Source organism: Pogona vitticeps, chromosome 2 (assembly GCF_051106095.1).
Source record: "Pogona vitticeps strain Pit_001003342236 chromosome 2, PviZW2.1, whole genome shotgun sequence".
Taxonomy (NCBI): Eukaryota; Metazoa; Chordata; class Lepidosauria; order Squamata; family Agamidae; genus Pogona; species Pogona vitticeps.
The window spans coordinates 185,429,245-185,453,969 of NC_135784.1; the positions used below are offsets into that span (position 1 = coordinate 185,429,245).

Sequence of the window (24,725 nt, forward strand, 5' to 3'; positions counted from 1 at the left end):
AGGCCATGTTTGTGAGTTGTGGAAGTGATTCATGTGCCTTAAGTTTTGATCCTGACACCCACTCTGTAGGGAGGACTGGTATGATCCCAGGCTAGTGGAGAGATGCGTCAGAATGGGTGTGTGTGCATGTGCGTCAGTGACAGCTAGCTCAGTCATAGCCCCACAGTATCAGATATTTAGATACATTGAGATTATAGCAGTACAGTATTTGACTTCCTTTTCTTAATTCTCTATATGTGGCCTCATCTTTGGAGGTCATGATTTGGACCCTCCCATGACCAGGCTTCATTGGATCACAATGATCCTTTTATTTGCTCCACCCAGTTCTGCTACAGCAAAGGTAGGGAACCTTTGGCCCTCCTGAGACTTGAGTCTACCTGCCTCCCTATCCCTTATTACTGGCAGGAGCTTCTGGGAGCTGTAGGTGAAAACATTTGGAGAGCCAGCTGTTCTCCATCTGTATACCACAGCTTTAGGCAGTTGAAGGGAGACACACTGTAAGGGAGGCCACTGTGGCTCTCCTTCCATTTCCCCCATCCTTGTCTATTAAACAGTAAAGCTCCCTAGTTTAATAGATATCCAACCTAGCCTGGCTTTGGGCCTTGGAGAGCTGTGGCTGGACAGGAACAAGCCCCCTCCAGTGTGACACATAAGAGGTCAAGTGAACCATCCTGACAGACAGACAGACAGCAGAGGGGGCAGAGGGAAGAGACCTGCCTGTGGGAAGCAGGAGGGCTGAGGGTTCCTTTAGGGGGGTCAGACCATCTTGTATTTAGTCTTCCTCTTTTCCTGCTGCTTTCAGCCTTTCCCAGCTTTGTTATCTTTTTCAGAGAATCCTGCCTTCTCAGGATATGCCCAAAGTAGGACAAGCCTCAGTTTTAACATTTTTGGCTTGGTTTAATCTAGGAACCACTTGTTCATCTTTCTGGAGGTCAGCTTTCTTTGCTGTTTTCACTTTCACAGCCATGCATTGTGACAGGGAATGGTGGACAATATTGGTCTTGGTTTCCAATGACACATCCTTGCACTTGATCTTTTCTAATTCCTTAATTACCGATTTGTGTCTTAATCTTCTTCTGCTTTCTTGTCTGCACTAGCCATTTGGATTGATGATTGGATCAAGGTATGCAAACTCTTAACTATTTCAATTTCTTTATTGTCGATATTAAAGGTGTGTATTTCTTCTGTAGATGTGGTTTTTGTCTTCTTAATGTTCAACTGGACTCCCAGTGTGGTGTGGTGAATAGAGTGATGGATTAGGACTCTGAACAGGGTTCGAATCCCCACTTAGCCATGGAAACTGACTGGGGGAATGGAACGGGTACAACCACTCCTTAAATATCTCACTTACCTTGAAAGCCCTATTAGGGTCACTGTAAGTCTGTTCCAACTTGATGGCACAAATCGCACACAGTGTTCCGCTGCAGTCCTGCTTTGGCAATTTTTTTTCACTTCACTAAAAATCATTTCAAGTCATTGCTGCTTTCTGCCAGTCAGATGGTGTCCTCTGAATATCTTAAATTGTTGATGTTTCTCCCATCAATTTTCACTCCTTAATCTGAATCTAGTCAGTCCTTATGATGTGTTCTGTGGACAGCTTGGAAAGATACAAGGATAAAAAGACACCCTTGTCTGATACTTTTGTCTGTCGGAAACCATTCTGTCTCTCCATATTCTGTCCTACTATAGCATCTTGTCCGCTGCATTTTGCACCTGCTGAAGCTTCTGTATCATCTTCAAAACCAGCTACACATAGAGAGCATCTCAGTAATTGATCTTAGAGATTATCAAAGCATGGATCAATGTCATTAGGGATTTCCTGTCCAGATAGAGATTCAACTGTGCAATTTGCTGAAGATGGAAAAAGGCAGATATGGCCATGACTGAGATTGGCTTCTCCCATGGAGAGAGCCAGGTCTAGGAGCACCTTCAGGTTGCAGACCTGGTCTTTTATTAGAGGGAATGGGATCCCATCCAGACCAGGCGAAATACCTCCTAACCAGCCAGGTTCTCCACCGAACCACATGATCTCCAACTTATCAGGATTCAATTTCAACCTGTTAGCCCTTGTCCAATCCATATCTAAGATCAGACATTGCTCCAGGGTCCACAAAGCTTCCACCGCTGAAGATAAAAAGGAGAGATAGAGCTGTGTGTCATCAGCATATTTATGACAGTGAACTCCAAATCTCCTGATTACTTCCCCCAGAGGGCTCATATAGATGTGAAAGACCATCAGATCCACTTGCAATTCCTGGCAGGAGGTGGAAGGACAAGCCTTGTTGCAAGGTCAAAAGAGTGGCGAGTGGAGTGGAGCCACTGGCTGGACCCTCATTAATGCCACCTGTGTGGGGATATTCGTATATGAATACGAACACCCCCATCTCTATTGTTGACCCTTGTTGGACTCCACAACAAAGAACCCATTGGGTCGAAACAGCATCCCCAAGCTCCACTCTCTGGACACAACCCTCAAGAAAGAATCAGTGTCAGAGAAACACTGAGGCTCCAATGCCTAAACTTGAAAGTCTGTCCAGAAGGACAACATGGTTGACAGTATCAAAGGCCGCTGAAAGATTCAGGGGGGAAACAAGTTCACAATCCCCTGGTCAGCCTCCCTTAGCAGGTCATCAAGCAGAAAAACCAGAACTGTCTCAGTCCCATGGCATGGCCTGAACCCCAGTTGAAATGGATGTAGACTATCAGTTTCCTCCAAGAACATCTGCAGCTGATCCACCACAACCCTCTCCGTTAGTTTTCCCAAAAAATGGAATGTTGGCGACAAGTCTGTCATTATTTACATCCTCTGCCTCCAACACAGATTTTTTTCAGAGTTGACTTTTTTTTCAGACAGTTTGCCACTGGTGCCACAGTTGCTGCCACAATTCCTTGGAAAGTGTGGTGGCTCTTTAAGATGCAGGAAGCCACTTCAAATCTAAAGCATCCTTCCATATCACAGAGGCCTGCAAAACTACAAGGCAAAATGTCTGCTTCCTTTACTGAAGTGATTATGATTATGTGGTGTGGATAATAGCAGCCAATGCTTAAGTGGAATAATGCTTTTTAAAAGTAATTAGTTATATTTAGTTTTACGCCCCAACAAGGGTAATTAGTTAGTGTTATACTTTGTATTTTGAAACTAACTTTAGTCTCATTTATCACAAAAGTTACAGTAGTTACTTAAAATGCACCCACCAAAATGTTTCAGGCTACAAGCCTTTACTATAAAATATGCTTTCCTCTTGTCTACTTCCCTGTTATATAAATACACACAAAGCAGCAGCTGTAGCACAAGGCAACACATGTGATAGACCTTTTCCACTATTTAGCCATGCAGCATCCCATATTTGAAAAAGTAATCGAAAAGTTACAGGTATATACTGCAAAAGGAGTCCAGTCATCCTTCACTAAGTTATCACTGCAGTGTAATGGAGTAATCAGAAAAGGAAGTTAACTAAAAAGAAGTTAGCACACCCTTTGTAACCAGCTAATTCTAAGCTTTGGCAGTAGCTGCTAACTATACACAGAAGCTGCAAACCAGGTGTGTGTGTGCTGTGTGCAGATGATGTATTGCTCGCTCCCCTCAAACCTGAGGGACACAAGCTCTCTGTCCCACCATGTTCGTAATCCAAGCGGGGAGGCTTCAAACCTGCCCCCCCCACCCTGTCCAGCCCACCCTGTAGATGCCTGGCCACTAATTCCATTGTCACAAATTCAGAATTTAAATTATTCATGTTGACGCGGAGGGCTCTGAGCCGAGCAGCTCCCATCGATTACAGATAGATCAAAGGTCATGGTATTTGATCCACGTGCCCAAAGATGTTCAGAGACAGCCAATGCACTCCACCGCAAGCTGGAAGTGTGTTACCTCATGCACCTCAAATTCTGTGTGACTGGTTGTTGAATTTGGAAGGAAAGGGAGAGAGGGAGAGGAAGGAAAGCATACAGCAAGCTGGCACTCTGACATGTCACACACATCCCCCCCCTCCCCACCAAAACGCACAAGCCAGAGACGAAGGGCTGTGTCATACTTCATGATATTTTTAAATGCATGGACTTCGGAATAAAAGTCATTGTGAAACTCATTGAACTCACTGAAACTCATCGTGATTGGGTTCTGTGTCCCTGGTGGAGGATCCCCTTAATTTCAGATTCATGACTGGACCCGTTTCTACTTTAAACGTAACTGTTTTATTTAACACAGCAAGTAACTTTTCCACAACTACTTCAAAGGCTCAACAGCGTCATAACTTTGGGGTTGAACTAGCCCATCCTCGTGCACAGACCACAACTTGGCATAAGGGCAATAGCTCTCTTTTTCTCTCTAAAAACCTACATTGCCTCCTCTCCCCCCCCCCCGAAAGAGGGCTTGCGAGGGGATTGATGGCATCTCCGTCTTTCCACCTCTTCCTATGGTACCTTCAAACATACGTTCCTGTCCATGGGTCTTCCTTAAGGACCCATTCCTAGCCTTCAGGTAACTCAGGGGGTTCTTTCCTATTTTTCACTCCTACTTCCTCTTCAATATTACCTTCTTTGTGTGAGTTGTCCTTCCTTTTCCCCTCACTTCAGTTAGGGACCCTGGTTTTCTCTTCTCCTTCTGCCAACTGATTGCCTACCTCTGCCTTTTCTTCACTTCCCATCTCCTAGTCCCTTTCTGTCCCATTTATCTCTTTTTCTCCAGCTCCCCCCCCCTTCCATCCATCCTCTTCTCCTAGCCTTTCTATAAAGCCTGGGCTGTCAGGTCTATCAGCTGATCTCAAGCCTTCTATTCCTGCTCTATGTCTATTGAGGAACTGGTGGGCTTGTATCCCTCTGTTTCTAAGGGAAGAGAGGCTGGCAGGCTGGCAGGGGGAGTTCGTCTCCTTGTCCCCTTGCTCACACTCATACACATGTGTTATTTTGCCACCAGGTAACTGGTGCCAACCTACTCTAGAGGCAGACCTAGGGAGTCCCCAATGGCCTGGAGTGTTCCCATGCCAGGAGCTAGGCTATCATCTGGGCAAAGACCTTTTGCCTGTCAGATCGGAGAAGATGGACAGAGGAAGCTCATTAACCATGCTCCATTACCTCACCCTCCTTCCCCCATTCTCCAGGGTTTGCAAGTGAAACCCTTCTGTCATCCTCTGCCAGCCATCAAGGCCACCAGCACATCGGTAACAGGAAGGAGTACAGACATGGCAGATACTGAAAAGCACATGAGGTTGCAGTCATGATCGTTTTTATGCACTGTTGCTCTTACACTTGCCTAACCTAAGACCCGTCAGCCAGGAGCAGGAAACCATTTCAGCTTGAGCTCCCACTCAACTGGGAAACGCACTGGTGGTGCTGGGCCTGTCACTCTCTTTCACCCTCACCTACCTCACACAATCACTGTGAAGATCACCTGGGGAGGACAGCGGTTTCCTCTGCCCTGAGCTCATTGGAGGAAAAGCAGCACTAAATAAATGAATCCTGCTGTCACAACTGTTGATGACCTGGGCCAATACATCCTGGGCTAACTTAAGATGCCTGGCTCATATATATGCCGTGAAGCACGAACATACACTCTTCCCATAAGATGGCGAGACGCGCAGGCTTTCCGTGAAGTCCTTAGTTTAAACCGCATGGGAAGACTGCAATGTGAGGAGCAGCCCTGCTGCCTAGCCAACTGAGAAACACATGTCCACACACAGATAAAATAGAGAGTCATGCACACTTGCACAAAATCAAACCCCCCCCCCGGTCACGAAACACACACATCATTGACTCTTATGTTCCCATGCCAGTTGCATACTTGAGCCGAGGCAACCCAGGAAGTCCCAACTTGCAAATCTCTTCCCCCACCCCCACCCCAGAATACTACTCCCATGATCTAAGCATACCCACCCCCACATTGTGTCCTTGGGAGGGAACATCTGCAGGCAGTGGGGGGAGGATCCTTGTTTGCCCTCCCCTCCCCCTCCCTAAGAGGACAGAGCAGCCAGGCTCGTAAAAGGGGAGCCCCTGGGAAGGCAGTGATTGAATCATGATCTGCCCAAGTGATCCATCTCACGGACCACCTCACAGCTAATGGGAGGCTAATGGGGGAAATGGGTGCCCAGAGGGGGCTCTGAAATATTTATTAGGGGGTTGCATTGATAAGGTGAAGCACCTGCTCTTTATCAGAGGGGTGACATAAGCTGGTGCCTCCCCAATGAAGTTTAGAGAGGGACAAAGGTTATTTTGTGTGTGTGTGAGAGAGAGAGAGAGAGAGAGAGAGAGAGAGAGAGAGAGGATCTACTGCTGCTTCTAGGAGTAGAATCTGGAATCCAGGAAGAAGACAGGAGGTTACAAACAGAAGAAACATCTCCTTACGTTCACCAGGTAAGAACATTAACTGAATTTCATTTCGGACAATTGGCTGGTTCTACCCAGTGAATGAATCGAATTATAACTCCTACTTTGTGCTGGTGGCCAATATAACTTTCTTTTTCTTTCTTTCTTTCTTTCTTTCTTTCTTTCTTTCTTTCTTTCTTTCTTTCTTTCTTTCTTTCTTTCTTTCTTTCTTTCTTTCTTTCTTTCTTTCTTGATTGATTGATTGGTTGATTGGTTGATTGGTTGATTGGTTGATTGATTGATTGATTGATTTGATGTGATTTGATTTTTATACTGCCCCTCTGGCTGCCAAGGACACTCTGGACAGTTTATGGAAGAAAAAAAGTAACAAAAGCAATAAAATAAAAACAGAAATAATCAGTAACAACCAGACTTAATATAAGAGCTACTACAACAAATTACACTAAGATATAATATAAAGAAAGCATGATGTTGTCCCTTCCCCAGCTAGAAAGAAACTTTATACATTTCCAAAGCAGGCAGGGGTGGGGGAGCGATCACAGAAATTGGCAGCCTTTTGTTCTAAGGAGCAGGGTCTAAAAGATTCCAAGCCATGCTGCAAGGAGGCTTGAGAATGCAGCCTCAAGAGGACTGAGTTCACCTCTCAGACCTGTAACATCAATTTTTGGACCCTTGTTTACAATTTTTCTCACTATCCATGAAAAGGTTGTGCTGAGCCTGAGGAAGTGGGGTTCCACAAAAGCTTACAATTTGTAGGATTTTATAGTAGTCCAGTAAAATGTTCTCCCACCCTTACATCTGTGGAGGCCAGTAATGTAGCTGTTCCAAGTTCTGCTTTCCTCCCAATGCAGATTGCAAACTTGAGTCCTTCAGTCTAGATCAGGTCCCCAGGGTGGGCAAAATGCTAGAACCTTCCTACTTTCCCACTTGCCAAGTGTGTTTTATGTTGCATTCTACATGCAATCCCCATGCACGCATGTCATTTAGCATGATTGCTAATAGCATGAAAGGTGTCACATTTAGTTTGGCCTACAAAAGGACGAGATGGTTGGACACTGTCATCAAAGCTACCAACATGAATTTGACCAAACTCTGGGAGGCAGTGGAAGACAGGAGGGCCTGGCATGATCTAGTCCATGGGTCATGAAGAGAAGCTTTCTTTATGTTATATCTTAGTGTAATTTGTTGTAGTAGCTCTTATATTAAGTCTGGTTGTTATTGATTATTTCTGTTTTTATTTTATTGCTTTTGTTACTTTTTTTTCTTCCATAAACTGTCCAGAGTGCCCTTGGCAGCCAGAGGGGCAGTATAAAAATCAAATCAAATCAAATCAAATCAATCAATCAATCAATCAATCAATCAATCAATCAATCAATCAATCAATCAATCAATCAATCAATCAATCAATCAATCAATCAACCAGTCACAATACAAAACAAGATAATATATGTCAATTAGGGAAACTCCTACTGTGTCAATCACACACAATCTGCCCATGAAGAATTCCCTGTTCTGGTGTTGAGTTATCTGTAGTATGTGAGACTTGATCTCCCTCTCTCTCTCTCTCTCTCTCTCTCTCTCTCTCTCTCTCTGTGTGTGTGTGTGTGTGTGTGTGTGTGTGTGTGTGTTAGAGAGAGAGAGAGAGAGAGAGAGAGATTTCCATGAACATAGATAAGATTTGCATTTGAACAAAAAGTGCAAGAGGTGTATCTCACCCAAACGCCATGAATGTATACTGAGAATTAGACTTCTTTGGGTCATCTTACAGCTAAAATGTATCTGTTTATTTATACAGTATTGAAAGAATACAAAAATAATTACAACAAAAATATATTGCAGAGATACTACAGCTATTACACCTTATATAGCAGGACACATTTCTGGGAGATTCTGGAAGTCCTGGTTCCACCTGGGGGGGGGGGATAGGGCAAGGGTGGTAGTCCTCACAGTTTGAAAGATCTCCAAAATAGTATGAGGGAGGAACATGAAAGGGGTGAGGAAGAGGCTGAAAGACAGAAAGGCAAAAGAAAGAATTTGGAGGGTGAAAAAGAAGAGAGAGGGCAATGGGAGAAGTTTTAATCTAAGTAATGCCAGGCACATTTGCTACATAAGAATACTGTTGTCAGGCTATCAGACAAATAGCACACAGGGAAAAGAAGGCCCAGACTCCTTCTAGTCTATCATTCTGTGTCCAACTGAGATGTTTCCTGAATGGAATTAATTCCAAGATACACACCATACTCTTTTTAATCCTGAAATTTTATTTAAACAAAAACAGGGGAAAGTCATGGTAAATCATTATAATAAGTAAAAGGAATGGATTGTTTTTTAAAAGTAACTTTATGAAAAGATCCAGTGACCATCTCCTGCAGATTAAGCTGCCCTTTAAAAGCACAAGAGCAGGCAGAGACGTTCTTCAAGAAGAAGTAAACAGCTTCAGCAAAGTGTCTGGACAATAGAGTAAACCAATGCCTCAGCTGCCATAGCTATGGCCCTGACCCACTCCTTTGCCACTTGACGCTAACGTGGCACTCTTGCGGTGAAATGGGAAAAACAGATGCACTCTCAGACCTCTAATTCACAAGGAAACAATCCCTTTTCAATCCATATTGTTCTACATTCATTAACCAGGGAAATGTTATGACTGGAATGCGGTCAAATATCAGCATAAGTGAAACGACAGGGATCATAGTGGAAAGCAGAGGTAGGAGAACCCTCTCCCCTCTGTGTTATCACTGGAAGGAGTTTGGGCAGCAAGACAAACTGGTGTGTGTGTGTGTTAAAACAAGGGCAGCAATGTTGTATTTTAAATAACTGGGAATGGGGAGGTGATAGACAGCCCAATGGAATGGGCACCTTGACCTCTTCTTATTACTGTTTTGCCAGTTCGTTCCACCTCCCCTAAAGGAAATAGTTGAGTAGTTCCTTTCTTCTTCCTCTGTAAAGAAAGACTAGAATTGTCTCCGTAGTCCTGTTCAGCACACTTGAACCCATGGATTTGTGGGGATTCTGTGCTCAAATTTTATTTCCTTTAGAGCCTCTTAGAATAATAAATACAATTTTTTTTCCTTTTCCTTTGCCATGAGCCTCCTGAATGATTACTCATAATTCATAGCCATAAACTCACCTTGCTAGCCCACTGCACTCTGCTAATATAATGACCACAAATTCCTTCTGTCAAGAGATAGGGGAAAAAAACACAGCACAATCCCTTCCCAGAAGCTTGGATTGTACAAATTATCAGCTTGAACAGTCAAGGAAGTGTGAGAGAGGAGAATGGGACAAGACAATCAGAATACAAGAAATATATAGCACAATACAAATATGTGATATAATAAAGCTATACGAGCTTAGTGAGGTATCTGGCTGTGAAGCCAGAGGATGGGAGTTTGAATCTTCACTGTGCTACTAGGAAAAGAGCCAGATTTGCGTAGATTGGGCCAAGATGCACAGCCTGAGCGTGCCCCCAGAAGAAGGGAAGGATAAATCATTTTCTGAGCACTGTTTACCTAGAAAACCCTGGAAAGGGTTTCCATAATTCAGAATTGATGGGATGGCACGTAATTATTAGTAGTAACATTAAGGAAAAGGACAGAAAGGCTGTAGTGAACATAACTGGAAAAACCTCTGTGCTGTCCAACACGAGGTTCCTCAAAAGTCCATCACTACAGCTAGGAGATCTCGTCAAAGTTAAAATAAATCCATTAGGAATAAATCTCAAAGGAACACCAACACATTAATCCATTCTGGATTACTCACAGGAAATGTGCCATTTGTTGCCTTTGTGAAACAGTCATTGACAACGTTCCATATACACTGAGGTTCCTAAAAAGGATCAGCAATTTTTCTGTTATTGGAAATTATTAGCAAAAACTATAACTAGCTTTGTAGACGATAAATACCATAATAAACAACAGCTTCTGCAAATCTGCAGCATTTTTCTCAGAGCCAGCTCACAGTGCAGTCTTGTCCTAAAGAGAATTGGGAAGAACCCATTAAAAATCAGCTGGCTGTGTTCCTAGTAAGAGAATTTCAATTTTTCACAGTCTGAACTTGAAACACAAAGGAGAGGTGGGGACAGGACATTAACCAACACATAAATGGCTGGGTGGGTGGGGTGAGTGCTGTTCGTTGTTCTCCTGAGAACTATTCATAGGTAAAGGAAAAAATGGTTTAAAATTGTGAGAAGCTGAATGCATCTATCATGTAAGCTCCTGCTAATCATTCTCATGAATGTTTGTGATCCCATAAGAACAATTACTATATTCTGAATCTTTCACTCCTTACAGACATACTATGTGCACATTCTCTGTCAGGCACGGTGAATGGGCAGTGTGGTGATTGCTGTGCACATTAAATGACTTTAAATCAATCAGTCTACAGCTGTGAGGAGAAGCACAGCTTTCTTTGAAAGTAGTGTAGCTCTGAGCTAGACCAGCAAGTTAGAGATCCACCAATGCATCTTTTTAAAAATGGTACCATTATATTCCACATACCCCCATCTCAGAACCAAGTGTGCCTCTGGTGAGAGTCAGTTAACATTAACTTACACAGCCAGCTGAGCCTTCGATCCCACTATTAATCCCAAATAACAGTAAACCCATCGAATAAATAGAACCTATGGTATGTAAGTATTGACTCACAATTTTCCATAATTCGGTGGGTGTACTTTTGTTGACACTAACAACAGGGCCCCCAAAATTTCTTTGCATTTCCCATTTACTTTTGAGAGTCGTGCTATTGATCCCTTTGTTCTTCCTCATTTCAGGTCTTACTAGTAATCCTGACGTTGTCTGTATAGCTTATTAACTGTTCTTGACCTGGACATGTAGCATTCCCACAGCAGATACAGGGCCTTTGAGTGCCCAAGTATCCATTACCAACCAGGATGTAAAGTCCTGTGTGTTTACATTATGCTTTGTTGTTTAGTCGTTAAGTCGTGTCCGACTCTCCGTGACCCCATGGACCAGAGCATGCCAGGCGCTCCAGTCTTCCACTGTCTCCTGGGGTTTGGTCAAATTCATGTTGGTAGCTTCAATGACACTGTCCAACCATCTCATCCTCTGTCATCCCCTTCTCCTCTTGCCGTCACACTTTGCCAACATCACGCCTTTTCCAGGGAATCTTCTCTTCTCATAAGATGGCCAAAGTATTGGAGCTTCAGCTTCAGGATCTGTCCCTCCAGTGAGCACTCAAGGTTGATTTCCTTCAGAATGGATAGGTTTGTTCTCCTTGCAGTCCAGGGGACTCTCAAAAGTCTCCTCCAGCGCCACAACTCAAAGCATTTCTTTACCTTATGCTAAAGAAATATAAATATGCTCAGTGTTTCTCTTTCATTATCCCAGGAATCACTATGAATTCCTCTAAATTTGTCTCTCTCATGGGGGCCAACTTTTGCCTTCAAAATGCAAAGTCTCTCTTGCATGTAGAGAGATTCACCTAAACCTTGCAGTTCCAGTAGTGTTCTGCTTTCTCCATTCTTTATTGGCCAACTCAGATTATTCACTCTTTCTTACTGGTATTAGAATCAGTAATGGTGGGCATGAGGGGTTAAGACAAAACCTATATCGCCTTCTCCTCTTGGTTGTTGCTCTTGAGCTATGTCCCCATTTTGGTGAAATGCAGCGGCTAGTCTGTTGCGCAAATCATGTCTCTGTAAAAATCTTTAATACTTCCAAGTCGATCAATCAATTACGTACACATTGGCTGAAATCCTGGTGCCGAATCTAGTGAGTTGCAACTATTTGTTTATTTAAAATATATTTACCCCACCTTCCTCCTAAAAAAAGGATCCAAGGCAGCTTACATCATTATAAACACAATATTAAAAACTAAAAACAGTACATTATTCAAATATTAATGAATTAATAACATTATATTTAAAATGTTAGGTAAAAACACTGGGAGAAACAGATTTTAAAGCAACAAAATAGAAACCATCCTGTTTATTATTTCCTAGAGAGTCAGTCACCAAGGAAAACATGCCTGAAGAGAAAGGTCTTGCCTGCTTGCAGAAGGACGGCAAAGGTGGGGGCCAGCTCACTGAATTAGTGTGATTTACAGAGGGTTCACCAAATCCTCACTGACTCAATGATCCTACTCTAGTTGCAGCTTACTGTGCTAAGCAATAGAATTTCAGCCATTCTGTTTTGTAAACACACATGACAAGATGCTGGTTTAACTTTTCCAGGCTTTAGATGCAGTATGGAATCATAGAAGCCACACTATTCTCACATGGTTTATCATTGTGAAAACTGCTTATTTATCCTAATCAATCTAAGGTCTGTTTTAATGCTCAAAGAACATTAAACAATAGTGAAACAGTAAATCTTTCCCATGTTTTAACAATTGGTAGCACTGAAAAAAACACAATTGTGCATGCTTCTCCTTTGGGAATGAGTGTCTGTGGGAAGAATGCTCCTGACCATTTTTCCTTTTCCAAGGGAAGTTGTGAGACTGTGCAGATCTTGCAATGCTTTTTTTCTAAACAGAAAAAGGGGAATAACCAAATTTTAAATCTCTCTCCAAGAGTTAATGCATTCCACTGAGTTCAGCTGACATGCAACCTTGGAAGGTGGAGGACATTCTCTCTCTCTCTCTCTCTCTCTCTCTCTCTCATTGGAAATTTTAAAACAGAGATTAGATGTCCACTCATCTGGCATGTTTCAGCTGTAGATTTTCTGCTGCATCACCAGTGGGTTGGACTTGATGACCCTTTGGGATCTGTTTCAGCTCCATGATTCTATGAATGTCCTCAATCCCTGGGGAAGATCTTGACAACTGGTATTAAGATGGCTACATTGCAATTATCTTGGAAGAAGGGACCCTTTATAGTGGCAACAAAGGCAGAGCAGATAATCAGCTTTTGAGCACATGCTGTGAGTCAGACAAAGCTGAAAACTGCCCTTGGCAGTGACCTTTTTAAAAAAAAATAACAATCCTTATCATGTGAATTCTGATTTATGGAAACAATTTTAAAACATTTCTATCTAGAGAATTCTCAGAAATTGGTTTACCAGTCCCTTCCTCTGACGACATCTTGAGAACGTACAGCTTGCCCAAGGTGACACAGGCTGGCTCTACTCGTAGGAGGCACAGTGGAGAACCAAAGTAGACCCCCTAAACCACAGAGCTATCCAGCCAACTATACAGCATGGCAAATTTAGTTTTTGGACTTCAGCTCCTAGAATCCCCATCTACTATGCCATGTCTGCGGTGGAATTCTGGGAGTCGTAGTTCAAAAAAGCAGCAGTGGCTCATCGTCTAAGAAGGCTAGGGAGCGACTCACTTTGAAATAACCTCACTTGCTCCAGTTGGCTGCAAGTAATTTTTCACTGTTCTGTTTTTTTTTTTAAAAAAGCAACCCGGATGCATTTCTTTCGACAGTGAATAAGGGACTGCACCCTGTTGTCATGAATGCATATTTGGAAGTGAACAGCTGTTAGTTCTGGTTGCTTTTCATGTTGGATTGCCTTTTTAGCCTCTTACCTGATAAATATTTGAAAATCTAAAGAGGGAGTTTCAGACTTCACCCTAAGGCCAGATTTTCTGAGGGACCTGTTTACAAGTGAAACACACATAAGGTCAAGCCGCATGGTTCGTCTCATGAGGAGGCCTCCCAATTGAAGAGAACACTCCAATCTTTCAAAGCAGTTTCTGATAATGTTCAATGAGGAAACTGGTTTAAATAAAACCAGCAGACCTGAGAGGATTTACATAGACTGGCATGCCTCTACAAACTCCCTTTGAACTCAGTAAAACTGCAGACTATGAAGGCTGTAAGGAAGGGCACAGGGAACCACTGCGATTAGGTGAAAGCAGACAACCATAGGCTATGTTATTTGTTTTGGCTTTTTTGTTTTACTTTTTACTCTAAAGCCAAGGTCAGCTAACAGCTTTTAAAGCGTCTCTTTCCCAGAAGGAACATCATTATTATTGTTTCCATTTTACAGGTTGGGTGTGTGTGTGTTTGAACATAGGAAATAGCACTAGACGCATATGTCTTCAACTAAACATTATTTATTAAAGCCTCCTGGAATAAAGTGTAGTACCTGACTTTACAGAAACGTAAAAATTAAGGCCCAGAATGGTCCTGGGCCGCTGAGGAAGCAGTGCAGTCCCCCAGTCGCTCCTTCTGACTTCTGCCCCCAAGCAAGTTTGGATGGCTAAGCCCTCTACCTTCTGTGACTGCTTCTCAAAGACACCACATACAGCAGAGGACACCAAGTCGGAGAGCATGATTTGTCCAAGGATGTCCAATATGTTGTTAGCCAAACTAAACACTGCTTCAAGTTATCCACTCATGCCGTAATACTTCGTACATAGCAGAAGGGGGGCACAGATTGATACAGGGAAACATGGGCACAGTTGGGAAGAAACTTATGGGCCACAGGAAGAATTGAGAGGCAGTACATTGTTGTACATCTGGTTTCTTGCCTACTGTTTATTGTCAAAGAGAAGCTTTAAACAATAAGTTTCCAGAGAGGGCCAGTCCAAGGGCTGCTACCATGGTTCCAACATTACCTGGGTGCATCTGCAAACCATCATGGAGATTTCCCAGAATGCCTTGGTGTTACGTTGCATTGGGAGCACTGGGGGATTGTGAGAAATTAACATGCCAGCTTCTAGACACTATGGGCATGCTGAGGCTGTCACCACCACCACCACCACCACCACTAACCAGCTCCACTAATGTTAGGAAGAGATCTGCCAGAAGGTCTCATGTCCTTCAGATGTGGATCCACTGCCATGCTAGTGTCTCAAGACAAACTGTGACAGTCAAAAAGAAAGAAGCCATGGGGCAACTTCATCTAAAAATGTAGACCCCGTTCCACATTTGTGTCAAAAAGAAAGGCTGTGCTTATTAAAAATTAAATTGTTTTGTCCCTACTTGCCTTTTTCTACCTTCCAACTTTTTTTTAATCCACTCCAAACTTTAATCCCTTAATTTTCACCCTATTCTCTCTCACCCACCAACCAGAACTTATTCTCAGCAGAACAACTCCTGTAAGTAAGAACAGTGATTAAGATATTAGTTTTATTTAAATCCTTGGCTTTTCCTCCGCTCCAGAGGAGTCTTGGCGGCAGCCTAGACCAAGGCACTCTGATGCCACTCCCCTATCCTCTTCCTTGGTGATAGGCCAGCATGTACAGTGTAGTGGCATCTCCTGTGCCTGGGTGGCCTCGTGTTGGTATATAAGGGACCATCGGCACCATGCAGGGTCACAAAACACTGGCTTGGAGGCCCGGGTAATATGGCTAACCCAACAGTGGGGCCAGGGAGTGTGAGGATATCATTCCCTGCTAAGATGCTTGCAGATGAAATATCATGATGAAGAGTGGAGCTAGAGGTGAGTCCGAAAGGTGAGGCAGGTGTCTGCACAGTGCATTAAAAAGTAGTTTGAGCCCAGTATTACTGCCATGGCTTCCTTTGCGGAACCGCTGGGAACAGGGGTTTTGAGAGATTGCTTAAAATCTGAATGACATAGCATGGTTGCAAGCCACAACGATAGAGTAGGTTTGATTGTGGCCTGCATTTGAAGAGACAAGGGAAGGGAGTCACCTTCTGCCTCAATCCACCCTGGGATGTTCTTCTTATGTGCTGTCAAGTCAGAACTGACCTATAGAGACTCTAATAGGGCTTTCAAGGCAAGCGAGCTATTTAAGGAGTAATTTTACAAGTTTCAGCTGCATTCTAGAAGAGCCAGTCTGTGTGGCTTTGGGCAAGCTGTACAGCCCCAGGATGACCCCAGAAGAAGGGAATGGTAAACCACTTCTGAATACTCTCTATCTGGAAAACCCTGAAAAAGGTCACTGTAAGTCAGAATTGACTTGAGGGCACATAACGATGATTTTTTTAATCAGTTCCATGCCCTCAGTGAATTTCCCTGGCTGAGCAGGGATTCGAACCCAGGCCTTCTGAGTCCTAGCCTACAGGGAGATAGTACACATGCAAATGGATCCGTGCCCTGTGGGAACACATCTACTGGGAACAGGAGATCAAGGATCCAGACTAAGGAACTCTGCAGGCTTGAAGTCCTGTCATACTGCACCTCAGAGTTCTTCTCTGAAGGGTAGCCGCAGACCCATTCTACGAAGGGTTCTGTTTAATTGAAGCGCTTAGCATCTGCTTTGCAAACCAGAGCACCACTGCACTGTGTTGCAGAGGGTGTAATTCCTTCACCACTAAGCAATCCCACAATCTGGGGTCTATGGGTAAATGGTTAAACAAAGGGAACACAAGAACCTGGGCTATACTGATGAATGGAGGCAGGTCTGGGGCCGCATGCTGTATATTCTGACTAGCAATCACATGTTGAGGTCCCGAGAGTAAAGGGCTTTCCAGCAGCTAGCCTGCAAACCATCAACTGGATACTCCACAGATATCCACACTCCACACTGGTTTATAGAACGAACAGAGATCGTGGAAAGGAAACATGGCTCCTCCCCTTTAAAGACTGCATCTCCCTGACACGTTGACAACTTAATAGCCACCTGTGGTAGCAGAAACGTTTGGACCCTCCTGGTTTCTGGCCTTGGATACTAATCCGAATTCCAAACCTACGTAGTCTCTCCCACGTTGGCCATTGATTTCATCTGGATGGACATCACGTGAAACCTTCACTCAACCCCTCTGTGGCTGTTCAGTTTCAAGCTCCCCACCACCTACGTCAGTCAAATCTCTCTTCCTTGGGCACAGAGTGTGCCAGATGGTGTCTCCTACTTTGATAAAGGCAGTTCTTAGAAACAGCACCTCACTGATATATATATATTTTTTTGCTAGAATCAATGTCTGTGAGAAGAGATGCTTGTCAGTCACTGTGGGTTACACTTTCCTCAAAGAAGCGCAAGAAACAGCACCAAGAAGAAGAGTGGAGGCCGTTAAAAGTCTCTGATTAAAATCCAGGATGCTCAGCCTTGGTGGAGGTGCTGTCGCTCCTTCACAGCCGCATCGAGCCTCTGCGGGTGGCATCAGGCACGTTGGAAAACGGAGAGGGTTTCCAGTTCTATCTTCTTCTGTCTTGGTCCTCCTCCCCAAACTGTGTTACACACTCATATTGTGGAATCTGAAGCATGTCGTGAAAACCATCAAATCTAATCCCAGGAAATTCCAGGGAGAGGTTGGGAAATTGAGAGTGTAAGAAGGATAGACCCTGCCCCCTGCCCCCAAAAAACAAAACAAAAACAAAACCTCAGGCCCATTGTAAGAACACCAGGAGTGCCTTTGTGGTTCACACCTCACTGGTGACTGACCGGGAGGGAATGAGGACATCTGGGGTGGTGGGAAAGAGACACAGTTGAGGGTCAGGTGACCTCTGTGAACACAGCTCCGTGATTCTGGAAGAGAGAGAGAGAGAGAGAGAGAGAGAGAGAGAGAGAAATGGAGGAGGGGGGGGAGAGAGAGAGAGGCACAAAGGTGGAAATCAGGCATGCCTTTACCAGGGGAACAAATTGTTCAGGCCACAGTTAAATGCAACAAAACACAAGTTTGGAGGGGGTCTGTTTTATCACAACAGCCTTTATCTGAGCTAACACTAAAACAGAAGAGGAAGAGAAAAGAGTAGCAGAACATTTAATTTATCAAAAGGCATAATCTGGTAGCCTACAAAGCTTCCCTTGTATTCTCTGTACCTGTGCAGGTTTTTTAAATCAACAAAAAGATGTGTCCAGTTTTTAAACAGCAGACTTTTAACAGAGTGTAACAGTAGTACTTCCATATCTGCTGGGGATTGTTTCCAAGCCCCACCATGGATACTGAAACCCATGGAATACATACATATAGAGAGAGTATATACAGTATAGCATAGTAAAAGGGTAAAACAAACCCACAAAAAAATTATTTCCACAGCCATTACCAGAACTGGCCACTCGAGGATGCCAGAGACAATCCGGTGTATTCTGCACTAATAAGTACATATTCCTAGCACAGGCTCTGGTTTCTTCTAATGGCTGATTCTGGTGACACATGTGAAAATAATATTTTTCTGGATTTTTAAAAAAATTGTTTAATATTTTCAGACTGTGGATAAGTGATACTGATCTCACAGAAACAGGGGTTCTACTACACAGAAATTTTGGGGCAGCGACGCTAAAACTTTCCATAGTTTCAGGGGAGAAGACCTGCAAGTCCCATGATCCACCAGCCAGGATTGTCCATACGGGTTGGAAAAATGTGGGCATTCTGGTCGAAAAAGAAATATTTTTGAGTCCTAGTTTACTTCTTGCTCTATTATCTGACTCTTATTAACGTTCTGTCTTCAAGTTGGCTCAAATACTGTATAACTCATTTAAAGCAAAAGGCATGTATTCTGGTGTGAATCAAATCAGAAAATAGCTGAAATCCAGTAGGGAGTCACAACTAGAGTAGACTCACCAACTCCTCACTGATTCAACGGACCTACTCTAGTTGTGACTTACAGCAGGACCTCTGTTTCTGTGGAGTGCAGTTCCATCATCTACCGTGGATGCCTGAAACTGAACTGCAGATACAGCATACAAGAAGACAGGACGAAGGCCACAAAGGGATGCCCTGCATGTTGTGTATAGGACTGCAGCAAACCACAGATAAGTGAAACTGTGGATACCAATCCTACAGATATGGGGGTCCTATTGTACTACCTGATTTCCGCCAATAAAAAAGCACAGCACGAAAGAATACAAAATTTGGTATCACAATTCTATGCGGATGCCAGACCTCACTATGTACAGGAAGGCATGCATAGGATTGCAGCAAGTGTTCAAATTAGGCAGACTGTGCAAATTTACCAAGGGAAGGTGATTTATACTATCCTTAGAATTGTTCTACGTGCGGAATCCAGGATGTTTTGCCTTGATCTATATACATACTCATGGACTATAATGGCCAGTTTCCTTTGAAGGAGGGATGGGGAAGATGTGGCTCTCCAGATGTTGAACTGCAACTTTCACTAGTGCTCACCACTGGCTGTACTAGCCAGAGCTGACTAAAGTTTGCAGCCCAACCACCTCTGGGGGCTTTTGCAAAAGCGAGAGAAATCCATCAAATGCAAGAAGAGTAAAACAGAATCCAGAATCCAAAACAAATTAAAACAGCTACCAAAGAAAGCACACACAGGCGTGATAGCAGAGGACAAAAGCAATGCAGAAACCATAAAAAGCCAGTAACACCTTTTATAAATCAAGGGAGTAAAGTTAAGGGGAGTCTTTTGGGATCTAGATGCCAGCCCCTTGGAGGACATCAGATTTTCTGCAGATTTACACAAATGTTCTCCTCTGCCACCAACACACTATAACCAAAGAAAAAGCTGACTTCTCGTGGATTTGTGTATATCTCTCCAGCCTTGTTAGTGCTCTCATGTGGCTTAATGTGTAGGTCAATGTGATGAGAACTAGAAACTTGTCCAAGAATCTGGGGTGGGTTCTGCCTTATTACACATTGGGAACACTTTTCACAAGATAAGCTCAACAGATGTGCTAGGAACACACAGGTTTAGTGGGTATTTCCTATGACATCAAAGAGCTTGTGACAGCTTTAATGTATGATATAATTTACCAAAAAAAGTAACTGGAAGGATCAGTAGATTGATCGTCTACCCTCTGGGGTTGGAAACAACAGGACACGAAATCCTTTCCAGAGTTTAACTTGATTAGCACCATCTTATATGCAAAAAAACATAATTAAGGTTTTCCCTATATAGTCATATTAAGAAGAAAAATGTTTTGAAACTGAGTGTGAAATCCAGGCAGAATTCTAAGAAACAGGGAAAAATTAAACAAGATGCTTAGCTCAGATTTAGAAGCTGAGAGCAAGTTAATCCATTTTTAGATCTGTGTGCCTGAGCACTCAGACTTTCAAATGAAACCTTTGTTTACTTCTCAGTGATCAATCACAGAATAAAATAAGCTGATTTGTGGTGGGAAAGCAAATGTCTTTTGCCACTTAAAGAGACTCCACTTCGAAATGCAGAGCTGAGCGTTTCGTGTCCTTTGATCCACAGATGCTAATTGTCAGAACGAAAGCACCCGGGCCCTACAAAAGTATCTTACACCTATAGTCTGAAAATCCATGTGACAAAGTCAAATTAATTGTTCAAGACTTATTGCTCCTGGTTTATTGTTCTCTGCATTATCAGATAATGCTGGGATGATCTTTAATATTTCCGTTGTGCTTTTGCTTCCTATACACTTTTTCGTGACAAATACCTTTTTGTTTGAGGCAGCAGAATCTCCTTCTGTGGGTCTATAGTTCCTACACTTAAGGGGCTGCCTATCTGCTCACATGCTACAGTGAATTCTGGTGTTGGGAGGCCAGTTGAGTATAGGACCAACCTAGCTGGAAACCATTTTAACTAAGGACATAGGAAGCTGAGGGTTAGACCATTGGTCCATCCAGCTTGCTGTCACCTACCATGATTGGCCTTGACTCTGCAGAGTTTCAGGTGGGGTTGCTTCCCAGCCTTACCTGAATAAGCTAGAGGTGACTCCAAAAACCAGCTGCAGGCAAAGCATGCACTCTGCAATGGAGCTACACGGTTTCCTCAAGCAGCTGCATTGAAATGCTCAGATCAGGATTCTTAACTTTCCCTACTGCCGCTGGATTTGTGGTTTCATCTGTGGAAAACATCTGCTTGCACTTCAGTATTCTGGCTCAGGCTGTTTCTCTTCCTACCTCTGGGTGGCTGGGCAGTCTCATTTATGCTACTCTGGGCCGCGCTGCAGCCACTGTTATTGCCCATGCTAACTTCCTTCACAAACATTGTTCTCACTCAAGGATCGGTCAGCAATGGGGAAAGGATGGCATCTTGTACGGGGTCGGTTTTGGCCCAAAAGGAAGTTCCCCCTCCCTCCTCCAGGAGCAGGCACTTACTCGTAGGGGCGGGCCATCGCCGCGCTGCCAGGCGCCGCCAGGCGGAGAGATCGCGCTAGCTGCCTTTCCAGGCCTCTGGAGAGTAGCGTAGAAAACTCCTGTTCTTCTGGGGGGTCCCTCACCTGCTACATCCCCCCCACCCCAAGGGGAGCAGCACCAGGGCAGGGGAGGGGGAGGCAGACATGGATGGATGGGAGAAAATGACACAGAAATTGACACAATTAGCTCCTTGCTTATCACACACCACTTGGACTGGTAGGGGGGGGAGGAGACAATGGAAGAAGGTCAGGGATTTGCCCAGCAACAGGGTATGAAGAATTGTGGCTCAGAATAAGGGGATTCCGGAAGGGATCCAAAATTCAGGAAGGGGAGAGCAAAGAACTGGTGTGTTGGAAAGGCCCATGAAGCCTCCATGAGTGTGCATTCATGCCTTTGATGTGGCCTCCCATTGCTGTCTATTGGGAAGCATTGGGTTTGGGCAAAGGGACAGCTCGGGTCTTACCATTCTATGATGTCCCCACAGGGCTCAGCTACCCCACCTGCTCCAATGTGTTGTCCTCCAGGTGTGGCTAGACTTCCAGCATTCTTAGCCAACACTGCCATGTTGGCTAAAGAGGAATTGGACCTGGAGGGCACCAGGGAAAGGAAGGCCACCCTACACTGTCAAAACCCAGCCACAACTAAACGACCTGAGATCACCTGAAGAATGGTGATGGTGGTAGGTTGTTATTAGATCAGAAATGGTTTCTGGCCTGAAGACATGGAAGTGGAGGAGGAAAGGGGTGGAGTGAATGGCTCCTGAGATGAGCAAGATGCAAGGCCAAGGAGATCAGGAATTCCAGAGACATGACAGGGACTCCTTAGAAGGCAGCTCCTTTGATGTAAGACTCCCAAGATGGAGTGCCATCGTGCCAGTTGGCCTCTCCGTCAAGGGAGGCAGCTCTAACTAGGGACCCGAGACTTAGGGCGAACATGTTTCACTATCATGGCTGGAGAAGCTGAGAAGATATTTGCTAGGCCAGGACGCCACATCTTTCTCCTTCTCCTTCTCCCACTCTCCATTGCTCCAGCGTCTCTCCTGGTTTCCACCTATTTCTTCCTCACCTACTCTGAGGCTAACTCTCCGCTGTCAAATCAGCATTTTCAGTAAACCCAGGAAGAAGCCTGATGATCGCTTATAGGTTAACAGTTTTTAAACTGGTGCCATGGATTGAGCCCCTCCCATCAAAAACGTACGTCAAATAAAACGTGTTGGTCTAAAGGCACCATCAGACTCTTGGTGTATTTCCAGCAACAGACTGGAGATTCACGTGGCTACCTTATTGGGAAGACCTCTTGTAAGAATTCCTCTCCTTCCCACCCATGAACCCAAGTGACCTTTCCTTGGCACAAGCTCCCTTTTATTCTGGGCATCAATCTCAGGCATCTAGTGCACACTTCTAAAGCTCTATTAACTTCAGATTGCATGTTAACCCATTAAACCTTTTTTGCATAGTGTTCCTTTTATTTTTCTGTAGCTACTTATGTAGATAACAAGGCATGATTTTTTTTTTTTTGTAAAAAAGAAGTACATGTGTTTACAATTCTTTTAAAGGGGGGTGGGGGTGGGGGAGCAAGGAAGGCGACCAGGAATTAGCAGGAAGAACTCTCCATGCAAGTGGAGAAGAAAAGGGACATTGCTGATATGAGACGCGTTAAGCAAACCCAGGGCCTAATCAGAGGAGCGGAAAGAGCAGAAAGCATAACATGAGAGAGGGAGGGAGAGAGGGAGGGGAGAGACAGAGATGAGAAGCCAAAGGTGCCAAAGGGACGAGGTTTTCCCGGATGTGAAGCAGGAAGCAAAACCTGCCTTTGAAAGATGCTAGGGAGCCAGTCTAGGAAATGGGGGGAATGATATGATCACACCAAATGGGTTATACAGACTATACTGACTTGGAACAGAAACAAAACACTGAAGGTCACAGACAGACAGAAAGAAAGCAAAATGTGAGGAGCTGGTGGTATGAGAAGCTATTGAAACCTGGAGCAACCGAGGCAGACAGGAATGAATTCTGGCCATATTAAAAAGAAATAAAGAGCATCAATTGGCAAAGACAGACAGATAAGGTTAAAAGAGAAAGAGAGCACTTTAACACCCACACAATAAGGCAGCACGCTTGGTTAAAGGGCTAGCAGAACAAAATTACAGTTACAGAAAGCAGGAAATGAAAACTTTAGGAGGAACTGGCAAGAACTCTGTTTTGTGCGCATAAATGAGTGGTCAGTAAAGGTGAGTTTCTGAAGAACTCACAGAACAGCTTTATGTATAAAGATGACATGAAAAGGAGACAAAGAGAAGAAGATTTACTATGAGGGTAGCAGGTACTGTGTGTGCAAATTTGGGTCTGGAGGAGAGTGTCATGGAGACCACTGTCTGGTGACAAGGTTGATTGTCCTAGATAAGTGCTGTGAGTGTCTGCAAGTTCAGAGATACACACACAAAATGCATATGGTCAACTTAGTGTGGCTGAGAGTGGTTCACTTAGGCATTTCAAACCTAGGGACACAGATTTCTGTTTCTGGATATTTCCAAAATTAATCTGGGATGGGTGGTTTGCATGAGACATTTGTCAAATTCGGAATGTTCCCTTGTGGTACAGAGCTAAAACTCTGCTCATGACCCAGGTTCAATCCCAGGTAACTGGCTCGAGGTTCACTCAGCCTTCCATCCTTCTGAGATCAATAAATTGAGTTGCCTAGCTTGCTGCAGGAGGGGGCCATGTGTTAGCCTCTATGATTAACTTGTAAACTGCCCAGAGAGAGCTTTAAGTGCTATGGGTTGGTATATAAGCAGCACACTTTTTTGCTTTGATTGACCAGAGATGGCTCTGGCAAATCATGTCAGAACAGCTGGTCAGCAGCAGCCCACTTGGCCCACCATGCTGTGAAGGGAAAAGATCACATGGCAGAGGTTGCATAGCCCTTTTTTTTTTTTTGATGGGAGGCCAAGCAAGTCCCACCCCACAGAAAAGGGGATGCTCCTATTGCTTTTTTAGGTTCCCTCTCATCTTCCTCAACTCCTTGCTTTCTCTCAACACACATTGATCTGTGCTCTCTCTCTCTCTCTCTGTGGCTCTCTCTCTCTTTCTGGTGTCTTCTGCCAAGCTGCTCTCTTTATCTGAGGAAACTTCCCTTTCTCCTTAACATTTTGTTGAAAACCCAGTTCTTCCACCACCCTACTTTCTGGACTACCTTTTTCTCTTGCTGCGGCTGCCTGATACACTGCCTGATCACCCACTCATTGTCTCCACCTTCAATACCAGTTGTCATCAGGCTTCCTCCTCTAGCTTTATCTTGTCTAACATACCAGGACTGCCTGAGCCGTGAGTTACAGAAGCTATGAATATTGTCTTCCCTGTTTGCTCCCTGGTTTTGTGCATTGTTTATAACCATATCCTACTTTTCTTCCATCATGAAACTGAAGCCACCATGCATGCGGTTCCCAGGAGGCCAGCCATCTGTGCCTGGATCAGGCCCAGGCCTCCCATACTGCAACAAAGTTCCTGCATCAGGTGTGCTTCCG

General features: G+C 44.0%; 1 protein-coding gene across 3 annotated transcripts in view; it reads right to left on the reverse strand.

The window, feature by feature from the left end:
• Positions 1-14,321: 14,321 nt before the first annotated feature.
• Positions 14,322-24,725, reverse strand: part of PLPPR2 (phospholipid phosphatase related 2) — a 38,593-nt gene continuing 28,189 nt past the window's right edge. Inside the window, exons 8-9 of one of the 3 annotated variants that reach the window (XM_020791564.3) lie at positions 21,164-21,285; positions 14,322-17,655 (exon numbers count right to left, since the gene is read on the reverse strand). In XM_020791564.3, the coding sequence (XP_020647223.3) occupies positions 17,550-17,655; positions 21,164-21,285 (228 nt within the window). In that variant the 3' untranslated portion in view covers positions 14,322-17,549. Of the gene's footprint in view, positions 17,656-21,163; positions 21,289-24,725 lie in introns of all 3 variants that reach the window. The other 2 variants (XM_020791562.3, XM_020791565.3) reach the window with 2 other exon arrangements.